The 16,816-nt window shown below is 48.3% G+C and overlaps 6 protein-coding genes across 6 annotated transcripts, besides 1 other annotated feature; 4 read left to right on the top strand and 2 right to left on the bottom strand.

Moving 5' to 3' along the window:
* Positions 1 to 2,305: 2,305 nt before the first annotated feature.
* UA08_07808 (hypothetical protein) lies at positions 2,306 to 7,673 on the top strand (the record flags this gene model as incomplete). Its single annotated transcript, XM_020262700.1, has 15 exons — positions 2,306 to 2,524; positions 2,607 to 3,144; positions 3,220 to 3,446; positions 3,499 to 3,778; positions 3,839 to 4,072; positions 4,138 to 4,931; positions 4,998 to 5,160; positions 5,212 to 5,556; positions 5,616 to 5,739; positions 5,790 to 5,861; positions 5,915 to 6,030; positions 6,081 to 6,699; positions 6,754 to 6,834; positions 6,886 to 7,260; positions 7,373 to 7,673. The coding sequence occupies 15 exons, from the start codon at positions 2,306 to 2,308 to the stop codon at positions 7,671 to 7,673; spliced, it is 4,488 nt and encodes a 1,495-aa protein (XP_020117087.1).
* A 493-nt stretch (positions 7,674 to 8,166) lies between these two features.
* Positions 8,167 to 8,971, bottom strand: UA08_07807 (hypothetical protein; the record flags this gene model as incomplete). The annotated part of the gene is made up of 2 exons (XM_020263035.1): positions 8,167 to 8,660; positions 8,758 to 8,971. The coding sequence occupies 2 exons, from the start codon at positions 8,969 to 8,971 to the stop codon at positions 8,167 to 8,169; spliced, it is 708 nt and encodes a 235-aa protein (XP_020117088.1).
* Positions 8,972 to 9,989: 1,018 nt separating this feature from the next.
* UA08_07806 (hypothetical protein) lies at positions 9,990 to 11,906 on the bottom strand (the record flags this gene model as incomplete). The annotated part of the gene is made up of 3 exons (XM_020263034.1): positions 9,990 to 10,106; positions 10,170 to 10,283; positions 10,521 to 11,906. The coding sequence occupies 3 exons, from the start codon at positions 11,904 to 11,906 to the stop codon at positions 9,990 to 9,992; spliced, it is 1,617 nt and encodes a 538-aa protein (XP_020117083.1).
* Positions 10,391 to 10,428: a repeat region (Identified by RepeatMasker using a combination of RepBase library and repeat library created with RepeatScout).
* Positions 11,907 to 12,302: 396 nt separating the features above from the next.
* Positions 12,303 to 13,259, top strand: UA08_07805 (hypothetical protein; the record flags this gene model as incomplete). The annotated part of the gene is made up of 6 exons (XM_020263033.1): positions 12,303 to 12,314; positions 12,377 to 12,644; positions 12,700 to 12,786; positions 12,855 to 12,918; positions 12,975 to 13,152; positions 13,212 to 13,259. 6 exons carry the CDS (start codon positions 12,303 to 12,305, stop codon positions 13,257 to 13,259), a joined length of 657 nt encoding a protein of 218 aa, XP_020117084.1.
* Positions 13,260 to 13,789: 530 nt separating this feature from the next.
* UA08_07804 (Cystathionine gamma-lyase) lies at positions 13,790 to 15,255 on the top strand (the record flags this gene model as incomplete). Its single annotated transcript, XM_020263032.1, has 3 exons — positions 13,790 to 13,948; positions 13,998 to 14,621; positions 14,692 to 15,255. 3 exons carry the CDS (start codon positions 13,790 to 13,792, stop codon positions 15,253 to 15,255), a joined length of 1,347 nt encoding a protein of 448 aa, XP_020117085.1.
* Positions 15,256 to 15,504: 249 nt separating this feature from the next.
* UA08_07803 (hypothetical protein) lies at positions 15,505 to 16,761 on the top strand (the record flags this gene model as incomplete). The annotated part of the gene is made up of 3 exons (XM_020263031.1): positions 15,505 to 15,689; positions 15,784 to 16,162; positions 16,300 to 16,761. 3 exons carry the CDS (start codon positions 15,505 to 15,507, stop codon positions 16,759 to 16,761), a joined length of 1,026 nt encoding a protein of 341 aa, XP_020117086.1.
* Between the last annotated feature and the right edge of the window lie 55 nt (positions 16,762 to 16,816).

Genomic DNA, 16,816 nt, shown 5'->3' with positions numbered 1-16,816 from the left:
CCCCCCCGGTACCTAGGACCTATGCGATGGTCCATGGGGGTATGCCGTTCACGCATTCTGCACCTTGTCAAGTAATATTAAGTAATGAGAACTTGAACCATGGAACATATATACCAATGGGTGCAGAACAAGCCAATGCTGACCGAGTGACGAAAAGGTTTGAAAATCATATGTAGTCGCCTGTTGTCACGGTATGACAGCGTCGCAGTAGATGTAAGTAGGTAGGTACATAGGTAACTGTGGTACATGTGTTACTCTTATACTGCGGAGAGTCCGATCCGAAGGTTAGTCCATGATATACTCCGGGCGGATATAAGATACGGTCTAACAGTGTTCCTCTGTACGGGATTCAAGATACATAGTCTTTTTCATCGGAGTTATGAGTGGACGAAATATATTTATGAACTGGGGTGACCATCATCAGACGATCTGTGAAAATCATCTCTCTCTTTTTTTTTTTTCCTTTCTTTTCACCTTAACGTACCACCATGACAGAGTTATGATGTTAAGGTATTTTGGCTCCGGGATGAAAATGTGATCAGCATGCTGTGCTGTTGAACTGCCAGCAGAACTTGGCACTGTGACTGTCAAGAGAGAATCTAGCGGTGGCAAACAGGTATAAATGATTAGTGGATTTATGACAGATTGGATAATATTAGCCTATGGTTATGACAGGGATCATGCCCAGTTTCGAGGGATTAATGATGCTCTATTATTATTATAGCACGGAGGCTTATAGATCACAATGGTTCATCGAATCTAGATGCAACAGCTTGCTTAGTCGGGTCTCTCCGCCCGTACTAACCGCATTCATAGCATATATTAGCTAAGTTGGTTAGGTAGCGAGCTAGAGAAAAAAAGGAGAGAGCCTACAATCGAATTATTACCCACTCGGCGATCACCCGCCAATAGAGGGCTCCACGCAGCCTGTCCAATGGGAGCGTTTTAGGGTTTCTGAATGCATCAGGACAACGCCTGCAAAAAAAGGCAGCATAGCTAGCTAGCTGGACGGATTTGGAATGAGGATTATGAACACATACAGCAGCTCATATGCTCATATTTGTCCAATCAGAGCGGCGATACATCGAGGGACAGGTTCATAAGCATTAATGTAAGAATTTTATACAGAGAGTACGCACGCTGGGTGTATGCCAAAAGGGAAAGAGCCTTCCTTCCACGTCAGTAGCGGCCTGGACTGCTCCTTCCTCGGCTGCCACTTGCCCCTTCTGGCCTGACCTGACTTGGCCTGGCTATGGGGAAGGAACTCCCCGTGGCGTCCAAGGCAGTCAGCACCTCCGCCGTTCCTTGCTTTGCTTTACTCGGCCCTCTCTGTCTTCCTCACTCATTCACTCACTCTCACGCCGCTCGTTTGTGCATGCCTAGACCGGACGTCGATTTCTTCAGTGCTCCTTCCAGAGTCCAATGCTACGTAAGGGAACCGCCTATCCCTGTCGAACTGCTTCCGCTATTTTTATCAGCCCACGAGGGTGGTGGCCAAGACGTATGGTCTAGTGAGAAAGGCTCCTCGCGTCGTTTGCTCATTTTCTAATGCACATACATGCGTACACAGGACTCTGCTCAACCCACGCCGAGGTAAACGCCGTATATCTCGTCATTTTCCTTTTCTTCTTTTCGTATGCTCCTCGAGTTATACTCGTATACTCCGTACCTAGCCAAGGAGTAACGTCCCACTGTCCAGGCTCCGAGTTAAATTGATCGCCACTTCTGCAACTAATCTCCGATCCGCCTGTCCAACCCTTCTTTTGGGACGGAGTACGTACCACCCTTAGTACAGAGTACGTACTGTTGAGCCTTTTTTTTTTCCCCTTCCATTCATATAGAATTTTTTTTTTTCGCCTTGTGGATTCTCCCCTTCGGCCGTGCAGTATACGCATTAGTGAGTGATTTTCAGTGCAAGACATGCAGCCTGACCGCATCCAGGGCAGCCAGCTCATTAGCTGAATCCGATCCGTCAAAGGGGAACCCTGCCTGAGGATCTCTGACCTGTGCCTGGTATTGTCGAGATTGAGATCAGAGACAATAAAAAATAACACACGAGGCGAGGTCATATGACTTGGACGACGCGCATGCTGTAAAAGAAGCTTGAGCGGGCCCTCCCCCCTTCTGTTCTATCATTGCTTCTACTACATACTACCATTGCTGCGTATGTAAGTCCGAGTTTGCGTGTTCTTTGTAAATGTGTATATTTACTTTTTAGCAAGTTGAAACGTCGACCTGTGGTGAAAAACCCAGCCACTCTCATGTCTGGATATTGTTGGGCTATAGACAACCTCGCCCCGACATCATGGACTCAAACACGACAAATTGCTATGCCATAGACAACACATTCTCATACTATGCTGGGAGCTGTCGTGGTGGCTTCGACTTCACTCTTTTGTTCGAGCAGACCATCTTGACTGCTTTGCCGGTTGGACTTTTTATGCTGGTGGCCCCCGGGCGAATATGGTATCTTTTGAAGAGGTCGAAAAAGACAACCACTAGCTTGTTACTTCCGCTCAAAGTCGTACGTCTCATTTCTTTTTCTTTTTAACCGGTCTTCAACCCACATGACATTGCATGTACTAAGTAATGGCTTATCTATATAGGCATCATACGCCGGGTTAGCAGCTTCACAACTCGCTCTGTTGACGCTCTGGACGCTCCCATCTGCCAAAAGAACAAGCGCATCGATTCCAGTTCAGGGGGTGCTGTTGGCTTCCACAGCAGTCTTTTGTCTACTATCCTACTTCGAACACACCCGCACAGTCCATCCGTCGTTTCTCCTTGACATTTATTTGGGCGTGAGTCTGCTCCTTGATACTGCGCAATGCAGAACGCTATGGCTGCGAGGCCCAGCGTTTTATGGCAACACCATTGCCATTCTATTCAGTGTCTCCGTTTTGTTCAAGGCAATTCTCCTGGTACTGGAATCGCTAGAAAAGCGACGGTTTTTGCGTCCGGAGTATAAGGGTTGCCCACCCGAGGCGACAGCCAGCATATTTACTAAAAGTTTTTTCTCGTGGTTGAACCCGCTGTTCTTTAAGGGGTTCTCATCCCTCTTAGAGGTGGATGACTTGTTTATAGTTGATAAACAAATGCATTCGGAGAAAATCCATGAAAAGATGGAGACTACTTGGAACGAATGTAAGTCTTGAACCAAGATTACATGCATGCGGTGTTTGACATTGGAGAAAGCGCATCGTTATTGACTCTATTTAGCTGCAAAAACTTCCCCCCATTCATTGCTACTCGTTGCTCTATCGGTTCTAAAGTGGCCCATTCTGTCCGTCATTCCTGCGCGAGCGTGCCTTGTTGCCCTCAATTTCAGTCAGCCGTTGCTTATCAATCGAGCCGTATACCTGTCAGTGGATGCTGTTACGCCTTGGACAACGAATGTTGGCTATGGATTAATAGGCGCATATATTCTTGTCTATACAGGGTCGGCGGTGAGTCATTTCCCAACAAATTTTCTGTTTTACGCAAGCTCATGTGTATTAGGTGGCCATGGGTCTGTATCAACATCTATGTTATCGATCAATCACCATGGTTCGAGGGGGCTTAATCTCCATGCTCACGCGCAAGACGACAGACCTCAGCGTTCGAGACGTAGACCCCGCCTCTTCAATAACCCTTATGAGCGCAGACGTCGAGCGTATCGTCCAAGGCTGGCAGACAATGCATGAGATGTGGGCTAATTTGGCGGAGATTGCGGTTGCTATTGTACTTCTTGAAGGGCAGCTTGGAATATCATGCCTTGTTCCTGTGGGAGTCTCAATTGGTATCTCCCTGAACATAGCCTAAAATTTTGGTTATATGCAAAGACTGACTGTCCTATTAGCTTCCCTAGCGGCATCAATTCTCGCCTTGAACTTTGTGGTCGCAAAACAGGCGCTTTGGCTGGAGGCTATTGAGAAACGTATTTCTGCGACAACAACCATGCTTGGATCCATGAAGGGCATTAAGATGACTGGGTTGAAGAATGTGATGCACAACAGTATCCATGCGCTGCGTATTGCCGAGTTAAATATTTCGAAAGGCTTCCGGCGTCTCCTGATCTGGAACATGGGCGTAGGTATGTATTTAGATGCCGAGTACACGGAAGAAAAGAAAAAGTATGAGAGAACTAACAACTTCAAGCATATATATCTCAAATATTTGCCCCGATTATCACATTTGCTGTCTTCGTCACAGTCTCACACAACCAAGGCGACGATGTGGCACTCGACACGGCCCGAGTCTACACGGCATTGTCAATCTTCGCGTTAATGACGGATCCTATCACTACTCTCGTGATTTCGCTTTCCTCATTCGCGGGCTCCGTTGGATCCTTTACACGTATTCAAGAATTCCTGCAGAAAGATGCCTTGATCGACAAGCGCCAGGCTCCTTCCACGAACAGCTCATCGGACGAATTGATCAAAGAAGCTCTGCCAAATGTTTCAGAAAAATCAAGCATCGTAACTAGTGATGCGACGTCTTCTGACACAAAGTCCCCTCGATCTCAGACTCCCTCTTCGTCGGCAGACATAATCAGCCTTAACAGCTGTGATTTTGGTTGGGATGCGGAGAAAGAGCCATTGTTAAAATCCATTGCGATGTCTGTCGCGGAGAGCAAACTTTCCATGATCGTCGGGCCCGTGGGTTGTGGAAAATCAACATTGCTGAAAGCTATACTCGGTGAAATTTCGCCTTTGCATGGCTCTGTGTACATGGGAACAGATCAGATTGCATACTGCGACCAGACAGCATGGCATGTGAACGATACAATTAGAAATAGTATACTTGCGGCCAGTGAATTTGATGAGCAGTGGTACAGCACTGTCCTCCATGCTTGCGCTTTACATGAAGACCTGCGACAGTTGCCTCAGGGCGATCAAACGATGATTGGTAGCAAGGGAGTAGCCTTGAGTGGAGGCCAAGGCCAGCGTATAGTAAGTTGCATTGCCATGCTGTGCCCTATGAGCAAGGGGGAGGAAATTCTGACTGAGTATGAACAGGCATTAGCAAGAGCGGTGTATGCAAAGAGGCGGCTTGTGCTTCTCGACGATCCTTTTAGCGGGCTTGACACGTCAACTGAGAATCACATATTCCATAGCCTGATGGGAAGATCCGGTCTATGGAGAGAGATGCAGGTGACAGTCCTGTTGACTTCTTCGTCTGGTAGGCGTGCAAAGCATTTTGGCTTACGATTCCTTACTAATGGACTTACAGTTAAACGCCTTCCATATTCCGATCATATCTTCGTGCTAAATGAGAATGGTACAATCACAGAGCAAGGCCATTTTGACGTGCTCGCTTCAACTGGTGGTTACGTGTCGACCTTTAATCTCAGCCAGCCAGATTGGGATTTCACTCCGGAAGAGCGAAGCTATCACGTACCGACTGTTGTTGAAAAGGAGAAAGTTATTCAGACGGATGATGATTTGGAAGCCGAAGCCAATCGCGCAACAGGCGATTTCACCATTTACAGGTACTACTTTAACTCAGTAGGGTGGTTTGGAATTGTTGTGTTCTTGGTGTGCATTTCGGGATTTGTGTTCTGCATATCTTTTCCAAGTATGTATTTTCCCCAGTTGTCTAGCAGGCTTACAAAGGGACTGACAGTTTCGCGACAGGTATCTGGTTGAAGTGGTGGGCGGCCTCTAATGTGCAGTATCCGTATGAAAAGACTGGCTACTACATGGGAATATACGTGATGCTTGGCTTCCTGGCTTTGATTACATTGTGCATCAGCTGCTGGTAAGTAGCATGTTCACATTTTGTAGTCCCGCAAGACTAATCACGGACAGGCAACTCATTATTACCATGGTGCCAAAGTCTGGGGAGAGATTCCACTTGACGCTGCTTAATACTGTTCTCAGGTATGACGGATTCATTCCGGTCGATAATCTTATGATAGTGCTAATTCCTCTAGTGCGCCGACGTCTTTCTTTGCCTCGACAGATACTGGAGTCACGTTGAACAGATTCAGCCAGGACCTGCAATTGATTGACATGGAGCTGCCAGTGGCTGCGTTGAATACGTTCGCTAGTAAGTGCATGCCGTTTCTCCAGCAATTTGAATCTCGACTGACGGATCAGCACTCGTACTGTGTATTGCGCAGACAACTCTCATTGGAGTGGCGTCTCCATATACTGCCATCTCATTCCCTATTGTTCTTATTGCGTTATATTTCATTCAAAAGTTCTACCTCCGAACATCACGTCAACTCCGGTTCATGGATCTCGAAGCAAAGGCCCCATTGTATTCTCAGTTTACCGAATGCCTCAGCGGACTAGTTACCATCCGGGCATTTGGCTGGCAAAAGGAAATGGAGGATAAGAGTCGATACCTGCTTGAACGGTCACAGCGTCCGTTTTATCTTCTTTTTTCAATCCAGCGATGGCTGACGCTTGTCCTGGACCTTGTTGTTGCTGCAATTGCGACCATCTTGATCATTTGTGTTGTTGAGATGCGAGGGTCGATCAGCGCAGGCTATGTCGGTGTTGCGCTGTTCAACATTATCCAGTTCAGTCAAAGTATCAAACTGCTTATAACATTTTGGACGAATCTGGAGACTCATATTGGATCGATTGCAAGAGTCAAGATCTTCAACGAAACGGTCAAGCCTGAAGATCGGCCAGAGGAGAACAATCCGGTGCCGGCAGCCTGGCCTGCACAGGGGGCAATCGAATTCAAGTCTGTGTCTGCCAGTTATAGGTGTGTCTGCTATGGGAGAGAGTCTTGGAGGTATGAATGCTGACATGAATGTAGACCTGAAGAGCCTATACTGCAAAACATAGATCTGTCGATTCGCAGCGGTGAGAAGATAGGCATTTGTGGACGAACTGGAAGGTTTGTTCCTCGTCTTCATTGAATAGTAAGTAAAATACTAACACAATATAGTGGCAAGAGTTCTTTGGTGCTGGCTATCTTCCGTATGGTCGAATTGTCCGGGGGCAGTATTACCATTGACGGCGTCGATCTATCGACAATCCCACGACAGGAGATTCGAGCGCGAATTACGGGCGTTGCCCAAGATCCATTCCTGATCAAGGGTAGTGTAAGACTAAATGCCGATCCAAACAGTACGGCGACTGATGAAGCGATTGCGGACGCATTGCGGAGTGTTCATTTACTTTCTGTGGTCGAACAGAAGGGCGGTTTAGATGTGGATGTGGAAGAGCTTCATCTATCACAGGGACAAAAGCAGCTCTTCTGTCTAGCCCGAGCGATGCTGCGACATAGCAGTATTCTTATCCTTGATGAGGCTACTAGCAAGTGAGTTTTCTTTGTTTTTTGTTTTGTTTTTTTTTTTTTTTTTTTTTTTTTTTTTTTTTTTTTTTTTGGCAAGGTGGTGCAAATTTTCAATACACAGCTAACATGACATCAGCGTCGACGCCAAAACAGACGAAATCATGCAACGCGTCATCCGCGAAAAATTCAGCAATCACACCATCCTTGCCGTGGCGCACAAGCTTGACACAATCCTCGACTTTGATAAAGTCGCCATGCTCGAAGCGGGCGAGTTGATCGAATTCGAGGATCCATACACCTTGCTCTCCACAGACTCAGCCTTCAACCGACTATATACGTATAGTATGGCCGAAGAGAACGAGAAGGAGGGCGAGATGGATGTAGAAGTGATTGTGCGAGAGTCGGGGACACAATCGATTGTGTCGAGCGTTGAGTAGACATCAACCCAACCATTCTTATATATATACAACAACAACTAGTCAAGGGGAAGGGAGGGGAAAAGTCATTCATTCATCACTACCATTTTTTGCCCCAATTTTGTCCGCAATTCTTTTTCTGCATAAATCTTTCTTTCACACTGGCACATAGGATTTGGAGCATGACTATATATTTTTTTTGTCCTTTTTGTTTGAAATTATTTCATTAATTCTTGCCTGACCGTGGCTATTTCATATATGTTTATATTAGTGAATCGACTTATTACATTCGCAATCGAGTACCTAACATCAACGTCCATTTCAAGATGAAATCATTACAAAGAACCGACGAGGTAAGTATATCATGCGTAATAAACATTGATATTCAACATATCTAAGAATATGATGTAATAAAATATAATGATATATAATGTACATCAACAAGAATCAAATTAAACCAACCACAAACACACATCCGTCAAGTACTAAAAGGGGCACGGGGGGACTATTCAGTTTAAAACAACGCAAACACACCCAGCCCGACAACACCCAACATCATGGTAGGCGCCTTCAAAGCGCCAACACCGCTGTCAGGAACGGTCGTGGCGGACGCAGAAGCGGTAGCCGAAGAAGAAGAAGAAGAAGAAGACTTGGACGCTGTTGCGCTTGCGACGGCGGAGGTGGATGATGCCACTACCGCGCTGGAGCTGGAGCTGGAGCTGGAGCTAGAGCTAGAGGTGGCGAGGGTGGTAGAGCTAGCAGACGCAGAAGTAGAGGTTGTGTCTGAGGCGGTGCTGGTGCTGCTGGCAGAAGCAGCAGAAGTAGAAGTTGAAGAAGTAGTAGTAGTAGTGGTAGTAGTAGAGCCCGTAGCGCCGGAAATATTGAAACGAGCAGAATAGTCGACAATGCTGCTGTCGGCATCGTCGGCAATGCGAATGAAGTAGTCTGATTCAACGGGGATGGAGGCGGGGACGGACCAGACGTAGGAGCCCGTGTTGTTAATGGCGGCTATATATCATTTACATTCGTTCATGTTAGTCCAAAAAAAAAAAAAAAAAAATTCAAGACCCATTTGGAATTCTCCAGCGAGGACGGGGGGACCGACAAGCAATAGAAACGCCGTCAGTGGCAGTCGTGGTTGAGCCCCATTGCAATCGCAGCGATACCGTGCCGTTGGTCGTCGGGTCCCATTCCAGAGTGCTCGATTGACCGGCGGTGAACACGTCGCCTTCGGTTGGAGAAATGAAGGCGTTTTGGGAGGTGGTGGTGGCGGTGGTGAGAGCGGCGAAGAGGCCGGCGGTGAGGGCGAGGAAGTGCATTTTTTTTTTCTTTTTTTCTTTTCTTTTCTCGTCTGTTTTCTGTTCTATTTCGTTTGTTGGAAAACAAAAGAATGGAACGTGGTAGAGCTGAAAAAGGAGGTAAAGGAATGACTGGATCGATCTTGGTAACTGGTTCAAAGGAGTGTAGACCGCGTAGGGTATTGATTCGATGGGATCAAAGAATGAATTCGAAGGTATTCGCCTCTACATGAAAACCCCAAAAAAACGAGACAACGAGAGAGGAAGAAGAAGAGGGAAAGAAAGAGAGTTGAGAGGCGTGATCACGCATTTGATTAGTCAGGTCTGTATACATTAAACTAGATGCGATTTCCCCCCCCCCCGGCCCAATCACAGCGCCGCAGCTCCCCACACGCCGGCAGGAACAGGAATAGACTGATAGTTAGGTTCCGCTAGGCTGTTTTGGGCGACAGCCACGTTCTGAGGGGCACATGATCTGGTCTCGAAGGGCCAATCAGACTCGATTTGGTCTTGTTGGCTTTGTCGGACTATGAATAAATATTAGCCGAGTCTGGAGTACAACAAAACTCTAGAGTCTGTGGTATTTAGTGCCTGCTAAAAAGAAAAGGCTTACGTCGACATTGACGTGGACGCCGTCTACTAATCCACTCCCAGCAAGGCGCGCAGCCTGCTAACAAACTAAATTTGATGAGACTATGGAGCCAGCGCGCAGCTAAGATTATAGACCGACTACTCCTATTGGTCTACTTGAGCTGTGAGGAGATTAATCATTAAGCCGGGCATGAATTATAATTTGTCGATTGGAAGTCTCAGGGTTATTTTCAACTTTTGGCTGGGCAAGGCTGCTCGGAGCGGAGTTGCTAAGAATAGCTGCGCTAGTGGATGCCATTATTCGATAGTCGGTCGACTCGATGATTTTATGTCCCAGACTGTTTAGGCGAGATGTTATGATGATATAGAGTACTTAACTTAGTTGCGTTGGTAAATTATTACTAAGAAATTCTAGTAGCAGTATCACTATGTACTACAGTATCCAAGTTCATGCAGTGGATTTCCCGTCACCAGCGTCTGGCTCTTCAAGTAACCCCTGCGACCCAAGCCAGGAAATGGCCTGCATAACCTGGCGATTTTCTTCCTGAACTGACTGCGCGACGAGCTAGAGAATAAGTGTTTGTTAGAAGAGTTCAAGTCAGACATCACAAAAAAGATTAAGACATACCATCTGATAGAGTCCCCTCTTAGCGGGCTGCCGCTGCCGCGGCTGTTGCTGTTGCTGCTGCTTCGTGCGCGGTTCATGCGAAAACCGACATTGGGCCCCGCGTGGGCATTTGCCCTTGCGTTGAAAGTCACGACATGGTTTGCTGCTTTTTGTGCTCCCTTCTCGTGGAGGAGGCGGCACTCGCTGCGGGCCATCCCGGCGTGAGGAGATCTCTTCTGGTTCGTCGTCATCGTCACTGTCATCGTCGTCGTCTTCGGAGGATGTGTTTGAATCAGATATGCTTGATAAATTGCCATCGCCCATGTCCGCCTGCACCGGTATCGGCAGGGAGGGCTCTTCTTTCGCACTGACGGTGAAATTGGTTTGAGATGGAACGTCGTCTGCATCTTTCTCTACCGTAGCCTGATCGACAACACCCTGGTTTTCGCCTGTAGTTTGTGCCTCCGCACCAGATGGCTGCTGCGAAGCTTCCACTACCAGCCGTGCTCTTTCAGCATCAGCTTCCGCCTTTTGCAGCCGCCTCTCTTCTTTCAGAAGCTTCTTGCGCAATCTTTCGGCTTTCGCCTTGGCTTTGATGGCTACATCCACAGCGTTGGAGGGGGCATCTTTCTGCGTTGCTTTCGCCTGCTCCCTGAGTTCCATTTGTTTACGCCGCGCTTCCTCCCGCTGAAGCTCTCTTTGCTTCTTAGCTTCTTCCTGTGCCTTCTTCTTCTCCTCGACGCGCGCCTCTGTCGGAAACCGTTTCTTCCTCTCTGCAATCCATGCTTGAATATCTGCTGCTGTACTCAGCGTCGAGGTACGTCCACGGTAGGTGATTTGTATAGGCCCCGCTGCACTGCCCGCGGACGCCAATCGGCTTTCCTCATCCACGTCGTCGTCCTCTTCAGCACTAGACTCGTGCTCCTCGGCTTTGGGCGTGAGGCCGAGCTGGTTGAATTTGCGTTTCTTCTTCTTAAGCGCTTTGCGAGAAGTATCAGCAGCCGGCTGCGGAGGTTTCGCAGGCAGGGGAACTCCAAAACTGGGGACAGCAGGCGGTGCCGCCACTCGAGGTGCTTGCGACACTGGTTTTCCGAAAGCTGATGAGAATGCGCGCTTCTGACCGCCGCTTCCATAGTGTGTTCCGTGAGTGGAGCCTTGATACGGCCCTTGCTGAAAGGAAGTGCCATTCGTAGATCCAGCGTAGAAACCGCCTGATCCGGCATTCCAGTGCATCGGAGGGGCCACTACCGTAGAACCAAGCCCTGCTGAGCCCGCGGAGTAGGATGATGACGCAGGTACGTTGGCTGGTGCTTGCCCTGTATTCCCGTAACTTCCACTATAATTCGATTGCGGGTATGCCGCCGTCGTAGCTGTAGAGGGTGAGGCATACGTCTGAGCAGGATATCCCTGAGCAACAGAAGAGAACGACGAAGCGGAGTGAGAACTATTCTGATAGTAGCCTTGCGTATTCAGCGGAGACTGCACGGAAGCAGTCGAATATCCTCCGCCATGTATGCCTTGCGGGTTGCTATTCGAATAGCTATTGGGATAAGCTCCTCCGCCACCTCGACCGCCACGGTTCATACCACCACGTCCTCGACCCCTATAACCACCACCCGTGCCGCGGTAGTTACCGCGGTGAGCATAGGCATTCTGCGATGCGTAAGAGGGTGTATTTCCAAGCGCCGGTGGAGGAGGTGGCTGCTGCTGTGTACGTGGTGGTGGTGGTGGCGGCGGAGGAAATGTAAAGGGTGCCATCACAGGATGGACATGGAGATGCTTCAGTCAATCAGGAGCATGGCATGGTCAGTCAGAATATGAGTAGGTAATTCATATTCAGTACATGAAAATTCAAATACAATCAGAAAAAACCAAAAAAAAATATTTCCTGCAGATCTCTAACATGAAAAAGTTCCGCCAGTCACAGCCGCGAATTGCGGCCTCGACGGCGATCTGCGTCACGTGACAGCCCCACCGGCTGCGTCTGTGATTGGCGGAGCGCGGATATCTTTTTCCTTTCACCAGAAGAAAGAGTCTGCTTTTGCTCACAGCACAGCACCACTGAGAGCTCAGGATCAGGCCAGATAGTGCAGAGTATCTGGCATCGATATGGGCGGAAGATGATTGTTTGAAAAGAAAAATACCCCACTCGATATGTTTATTCTTGTAGGTATACATCATACATCAGAAAAGAAAAATATAAGAACCAAGTACATGCAAGCTAACAGCCCCAGTCAACCATCTCAGATCTTGTTCAGATCACGCCAGAGGACTTTTCCAAGTTCAGTGTAGTCGCTATTGAGGACAACATTAACGAGAAATACGCCAACAAGGTGAGGATGATCTCCAGCCCTTTTCAAAAAATCGGAATTGTACTGGGGCTGACAGTCTTTTCCAAGGTCATCCAAAAAATCGGATTATGTATTGGGTTTTATGATCTGCTTCAGTCCTCTGATGGCCTGATTGGCCATGGAACGGGGTTGGTTAATGTCAACGGTGCGTTGCTCTCAAACATGCCGTATTGACTCTTCTCTAATAGTTGTATGTATAGTTACGTTTCGACTGCTCGTATTCCGACCTTTCAAGGGCGAGGTCATTCTTGGCAAAATTTTGAGCCAGGATGAGGACGGTATCAAAAGTATGTCTCCATCATACGAATCCCCCCCCCTGTTTTTTTGGTTTGTTTGCTCTCTGACAATGTGATAGTTGGACTAGAGTTCTTCGAAGATATATTCGTCCCTAAAGAGCTGCTCTTTGAGCCGTCGCGCTAGTGAGTGCAGTCCTATTCAACTTTAATAAAAGCACTCCTGACTAACATACTTCCAGCGACATCGCGGAAAATATATGGGTGTGGGAGAATGACGGGCAGCCGTTCTTCTACGATGTCAATGAGATAGTGAGATTCCGAGTTGAGGCGGAAGAATGGCACGACCAGAGGCCTACGAAGCCCGAGCAAGCTGATGGGCAGACGCAGTCTGACTACAAGGCTCCATATACGATACAAGTAAGTCTCTTTGTTCTTTCTTCTGTTGAAAAGAAAAGACAGGCAAACTGACTGGCTAGGCTTCCATGGTTGATTCCGGCATGGGCCTTATTTCCTGGTGGACCTAGTTCAAACAAAACAAGACAAAACACGAAGGCAATTGCGACATCGTGGGACATGTTACGACATCAATCTGTTGTCTGAAGAATGAAGTGAATGAAGTGAATGAATGCTGTGTAATCTCTGGAACGAATGATTATTCTATCAGTTTGTTAACACTGCCCCTCGCGCTTAGCATCGGCGCGGACAGAACGGCCGCGTGACACGAATACGGCTATTTTTACATTCCTTGCCCGCGAGCACGTAATTTTGAGCGGAAATTACCGTGTAATCCTTAAAGTGGGTCGGCAATGACACTCTAGAAAAATGGAAGAAATTGAGCCCACGCAGCAGCAGCTTATAAATCCTTGATTCAAAAGGCAAACATTAATAGGTGTATATCCTATATTTATATACAATATAGCTATTATATATATAGATATATTTAAAGGGTAAGCACATTGCCTTGCATTCCCGCTGGTTCTCTCATGCTGATCTTCTATCAAGTCACACTTAGCGCTTCCGAACCCCGCCATCCTCAGTGATTGATTGATTCATCATGACCCTTTCGCTGGAAAACCCTCAATTAAAGCCCCTGGTGCATGCTGATGTTGTCGAGACACCTCCACGGCCTGCGTCGCCAGAGCATGGCTTTGCCACGAGAGCCGTTCACGCCGGAGCCCATCTCGATCCTCACACGGGCGCCGTGATTGCGCCGGTGAGTTCTGCCGATATATATATACATATATACATATCTATCTACTTAGGTACAATGGAAGACACTGACGCTGTATGCTCGTGCCAGATCTCGCTATCCACGACCTTTGCGCAGACAAGTGTGGGAAAGCCAGTGGGTGTGTATGAGTATACACGCAGCGCAAATCCCAACAGGCAAGTTCCCTCGTCCGTCTCCCAGTCTAATCTTTCCACTAACACGTTTCGGTAGAGACCACTTCGAAGAAGCCATCGCTGCTCTCGAGCATGCCCGATTCGCACTGGCCTTCTCTTCCGGCTCCGCCGCCACGGCCAACATCCTGCAATCCCTCGCAGCGGGATCGCACGTAATCTCCGTGTCTGATGTGTACGGCGGCACGCACCGCTACTTCACCAAGGTGGCGGCCGCGCACGGCGTGAACGTCACGTTTACGCCGACCCTCGAAATCAACAACGAGGCGCTTTTCCGGCCAGACACAAAGCTGATCTGGATCGAGAGTCCGACAAATCCTACCCTGAGTCTGGTCGATATTCGCGAAGTCGCGACTATCGCGCACCGACATGGCATTATGGTGGTGGTTGATAATACGTTTATGAGCCCGTATATCCAGAATCCGTTGGATCATGGGGCGGATTTGGTGGTGCATTCGGTGACGAAGTATATCAATGGGCATTCGGTATGTCTCTCTCTCTTTTTCTCAGTCGACTGTTGTGTGGAATTATGAGCTAATAGCGATGAAATGATAGGATGTTCTCATGGGCGTCGCAGCATTCAACTCCACCGAGCTCAAAGACCGTCTCACCTTCCTGCAAAACGCCATTGGCGCCGTCCCATCCGCATTCGACTGCTGGCTCGCCCACCGTGGCCTCAAAACACTGCACCTCCGCGCGCGCGAGGCCACCAGGAACGCAACCGCGGTGGCGAGCGTGCTGGAGGCGTCGCCATTCGTCAAATCCGTCAACTACCCGGGCGCCGACTCGCATCCGCAACGCGCCATCGCGCTGAAACAGCATCGCGACGGCATGGGCGGCGGGATGCTCAGTTTCCGCATCCAGGGCGGCCACGACGCGGCGGAACGTTTCTGCCAGAATGTGCGCGTCTTTGTGCTTGCGGAGAGTCTGGGCGGGATTGAGAGTTTGTGTGAGGTGCCGTCTAGCATGACGCATGCTGGTATTCCCAAGGAGCAGCGTGAGGCGGCCGGCGTGTTTGATGATTTGGTGCGTTTGAGTTGTGGAATTGAGGATGCGGAGGATCTCAAGGCGGATATTCTGCAGGCGTTGGCCAAGTCGGTGGCTCCGGCGAGTAATTAAAAGCATGCATATGACGAAATGATTATAGATAGACTTGTTTGGGTTTGGAATCGGATATATACAATCAGCCATCTTATAGATCTACTTAATGATATATGAAAATGTATGAGATGGGAAATGTGGGGGTGATTCCTCTAAATCCCATTGGCCACATTCTGCTAGCGAAAAACATCCATCATTTTTATCAACCTCATCACGATATAGAAGTATATATCTGCAACACTGCTGCAAGTTACTGCCCTGGCCATAATGGCATCCACATTCAGCTTTGGTTTCTCCGGCGACGACATCGACATCGACATTGACAACGACGTCGAGGGCAGCGATCATGGCGTCGCACGCATAGAGCAGAATAAACCATCTAATAATAATAAGCTGTTCCCTGCCAAGAGGCATATATTGAGTGAATGGGCAAGTCAAATAACCATTTTTCTGTTATTCAACAGAATAGATTCCTAATACATCACAGACATCCACACTCCCATCCCAGATATCATACAGCACACTGAATCTGGACATGCCATGCAGACAAAAAGAGAAAACCACCATCGCGCGCAGAGAACTCTTCGACGTGCGCACTCAACTCATGGCCGAGGACGACGATGACGACTCCGAGCTCATCGCTGGTCTGGAGCAAGGAGATCTGAAACCCAATTTCTATGAAGGCGGGTTCAAGACGTGGGAGTGTGCTCTGGACCTTGCGGACGTGTTGCTACTACCCTCAGAAAAGGGCGGTGAGCTGTCCCTGAGTAAGGACGGCGATGGGCTGCATGTAGTGGAATTGGGCTGTGGGACTGCGGTGCCTTCTCTAGCGGTATTTGCACGGTTGTTGTCACTACCATTACCGAATCCGGAGACGGAGAAAAAGCAGAGATTTAGATTTACATTGGCGGATTATAACTCGACGGTATTGAGGCTGGTGACGTTGAGTAATTTCTTATTGACGTGGTGGGTGAATTCGCCGAGAGGACAGACGCAGATAGAAGAAGAAGAAGAAGAAGAAGAAGAAGAAGAAGGAGAACTAGACATGATATTTCCGTCGAGCTTCAGAAGGAAGAAGAAGAAGAAGGAGAACTAGACATCGAGCCCGCGCTCCTAGACGCCTTTCAGACAGATTTATCCAACCGCGGAATCACTCTCGACTTTATATCTGGTGGCTGGTCGGCTGAATTCGTGCAGCTGGTTCTGGACCCGAACCTCTCTTCTACTGCATCTACTGCAACACTCATCCTCGCCAGCGAGACGATATATGCCCCTTCCTCGCTGGGGGTGTTCTCGAAGACATTGATAGAGCTCTTACGGCATTCGGGACAGAGGCATACGGCTACTGCCTTGATAGCGGCCAAAAAGGTATATTTTGGCGTTGGAGGAGGGGTTGATGAGTTTTTGCAGGTTCTGTATAAGCAGCCGCTGCGAGAAGGGGAGGGGTCTATTGAGGTGCAGGAACGGAAGGAGATTAATTCGGGGGGAGTGAAGCGTGTGGTTTTGGAGGTTCGTATTCGGTAGAGACAATACAAAAGAATAAATAGAACTTAGATGTGAATGTCTTGGAATATGGTTT

The sequence above is a fragment of the Talaromyces atroroseus genome (assembly GCF_001907595.1).
Source record: "Talaromyces atroroseus strain IBT 11181 chromosome Unknown scaffold_12, whole genome shotgun sequence".
NCBI lineage: Eukaryota > Fungi > Ascomycota > Eurotiomycetes > Eurotiales > Trichocomaceae > Talaromyces > Talaromyces atroroseus.
Note: the sequence above shows the minus strand (reverse complement) of the source record. Positions and strands in the feature narration are given on the sequence as shown.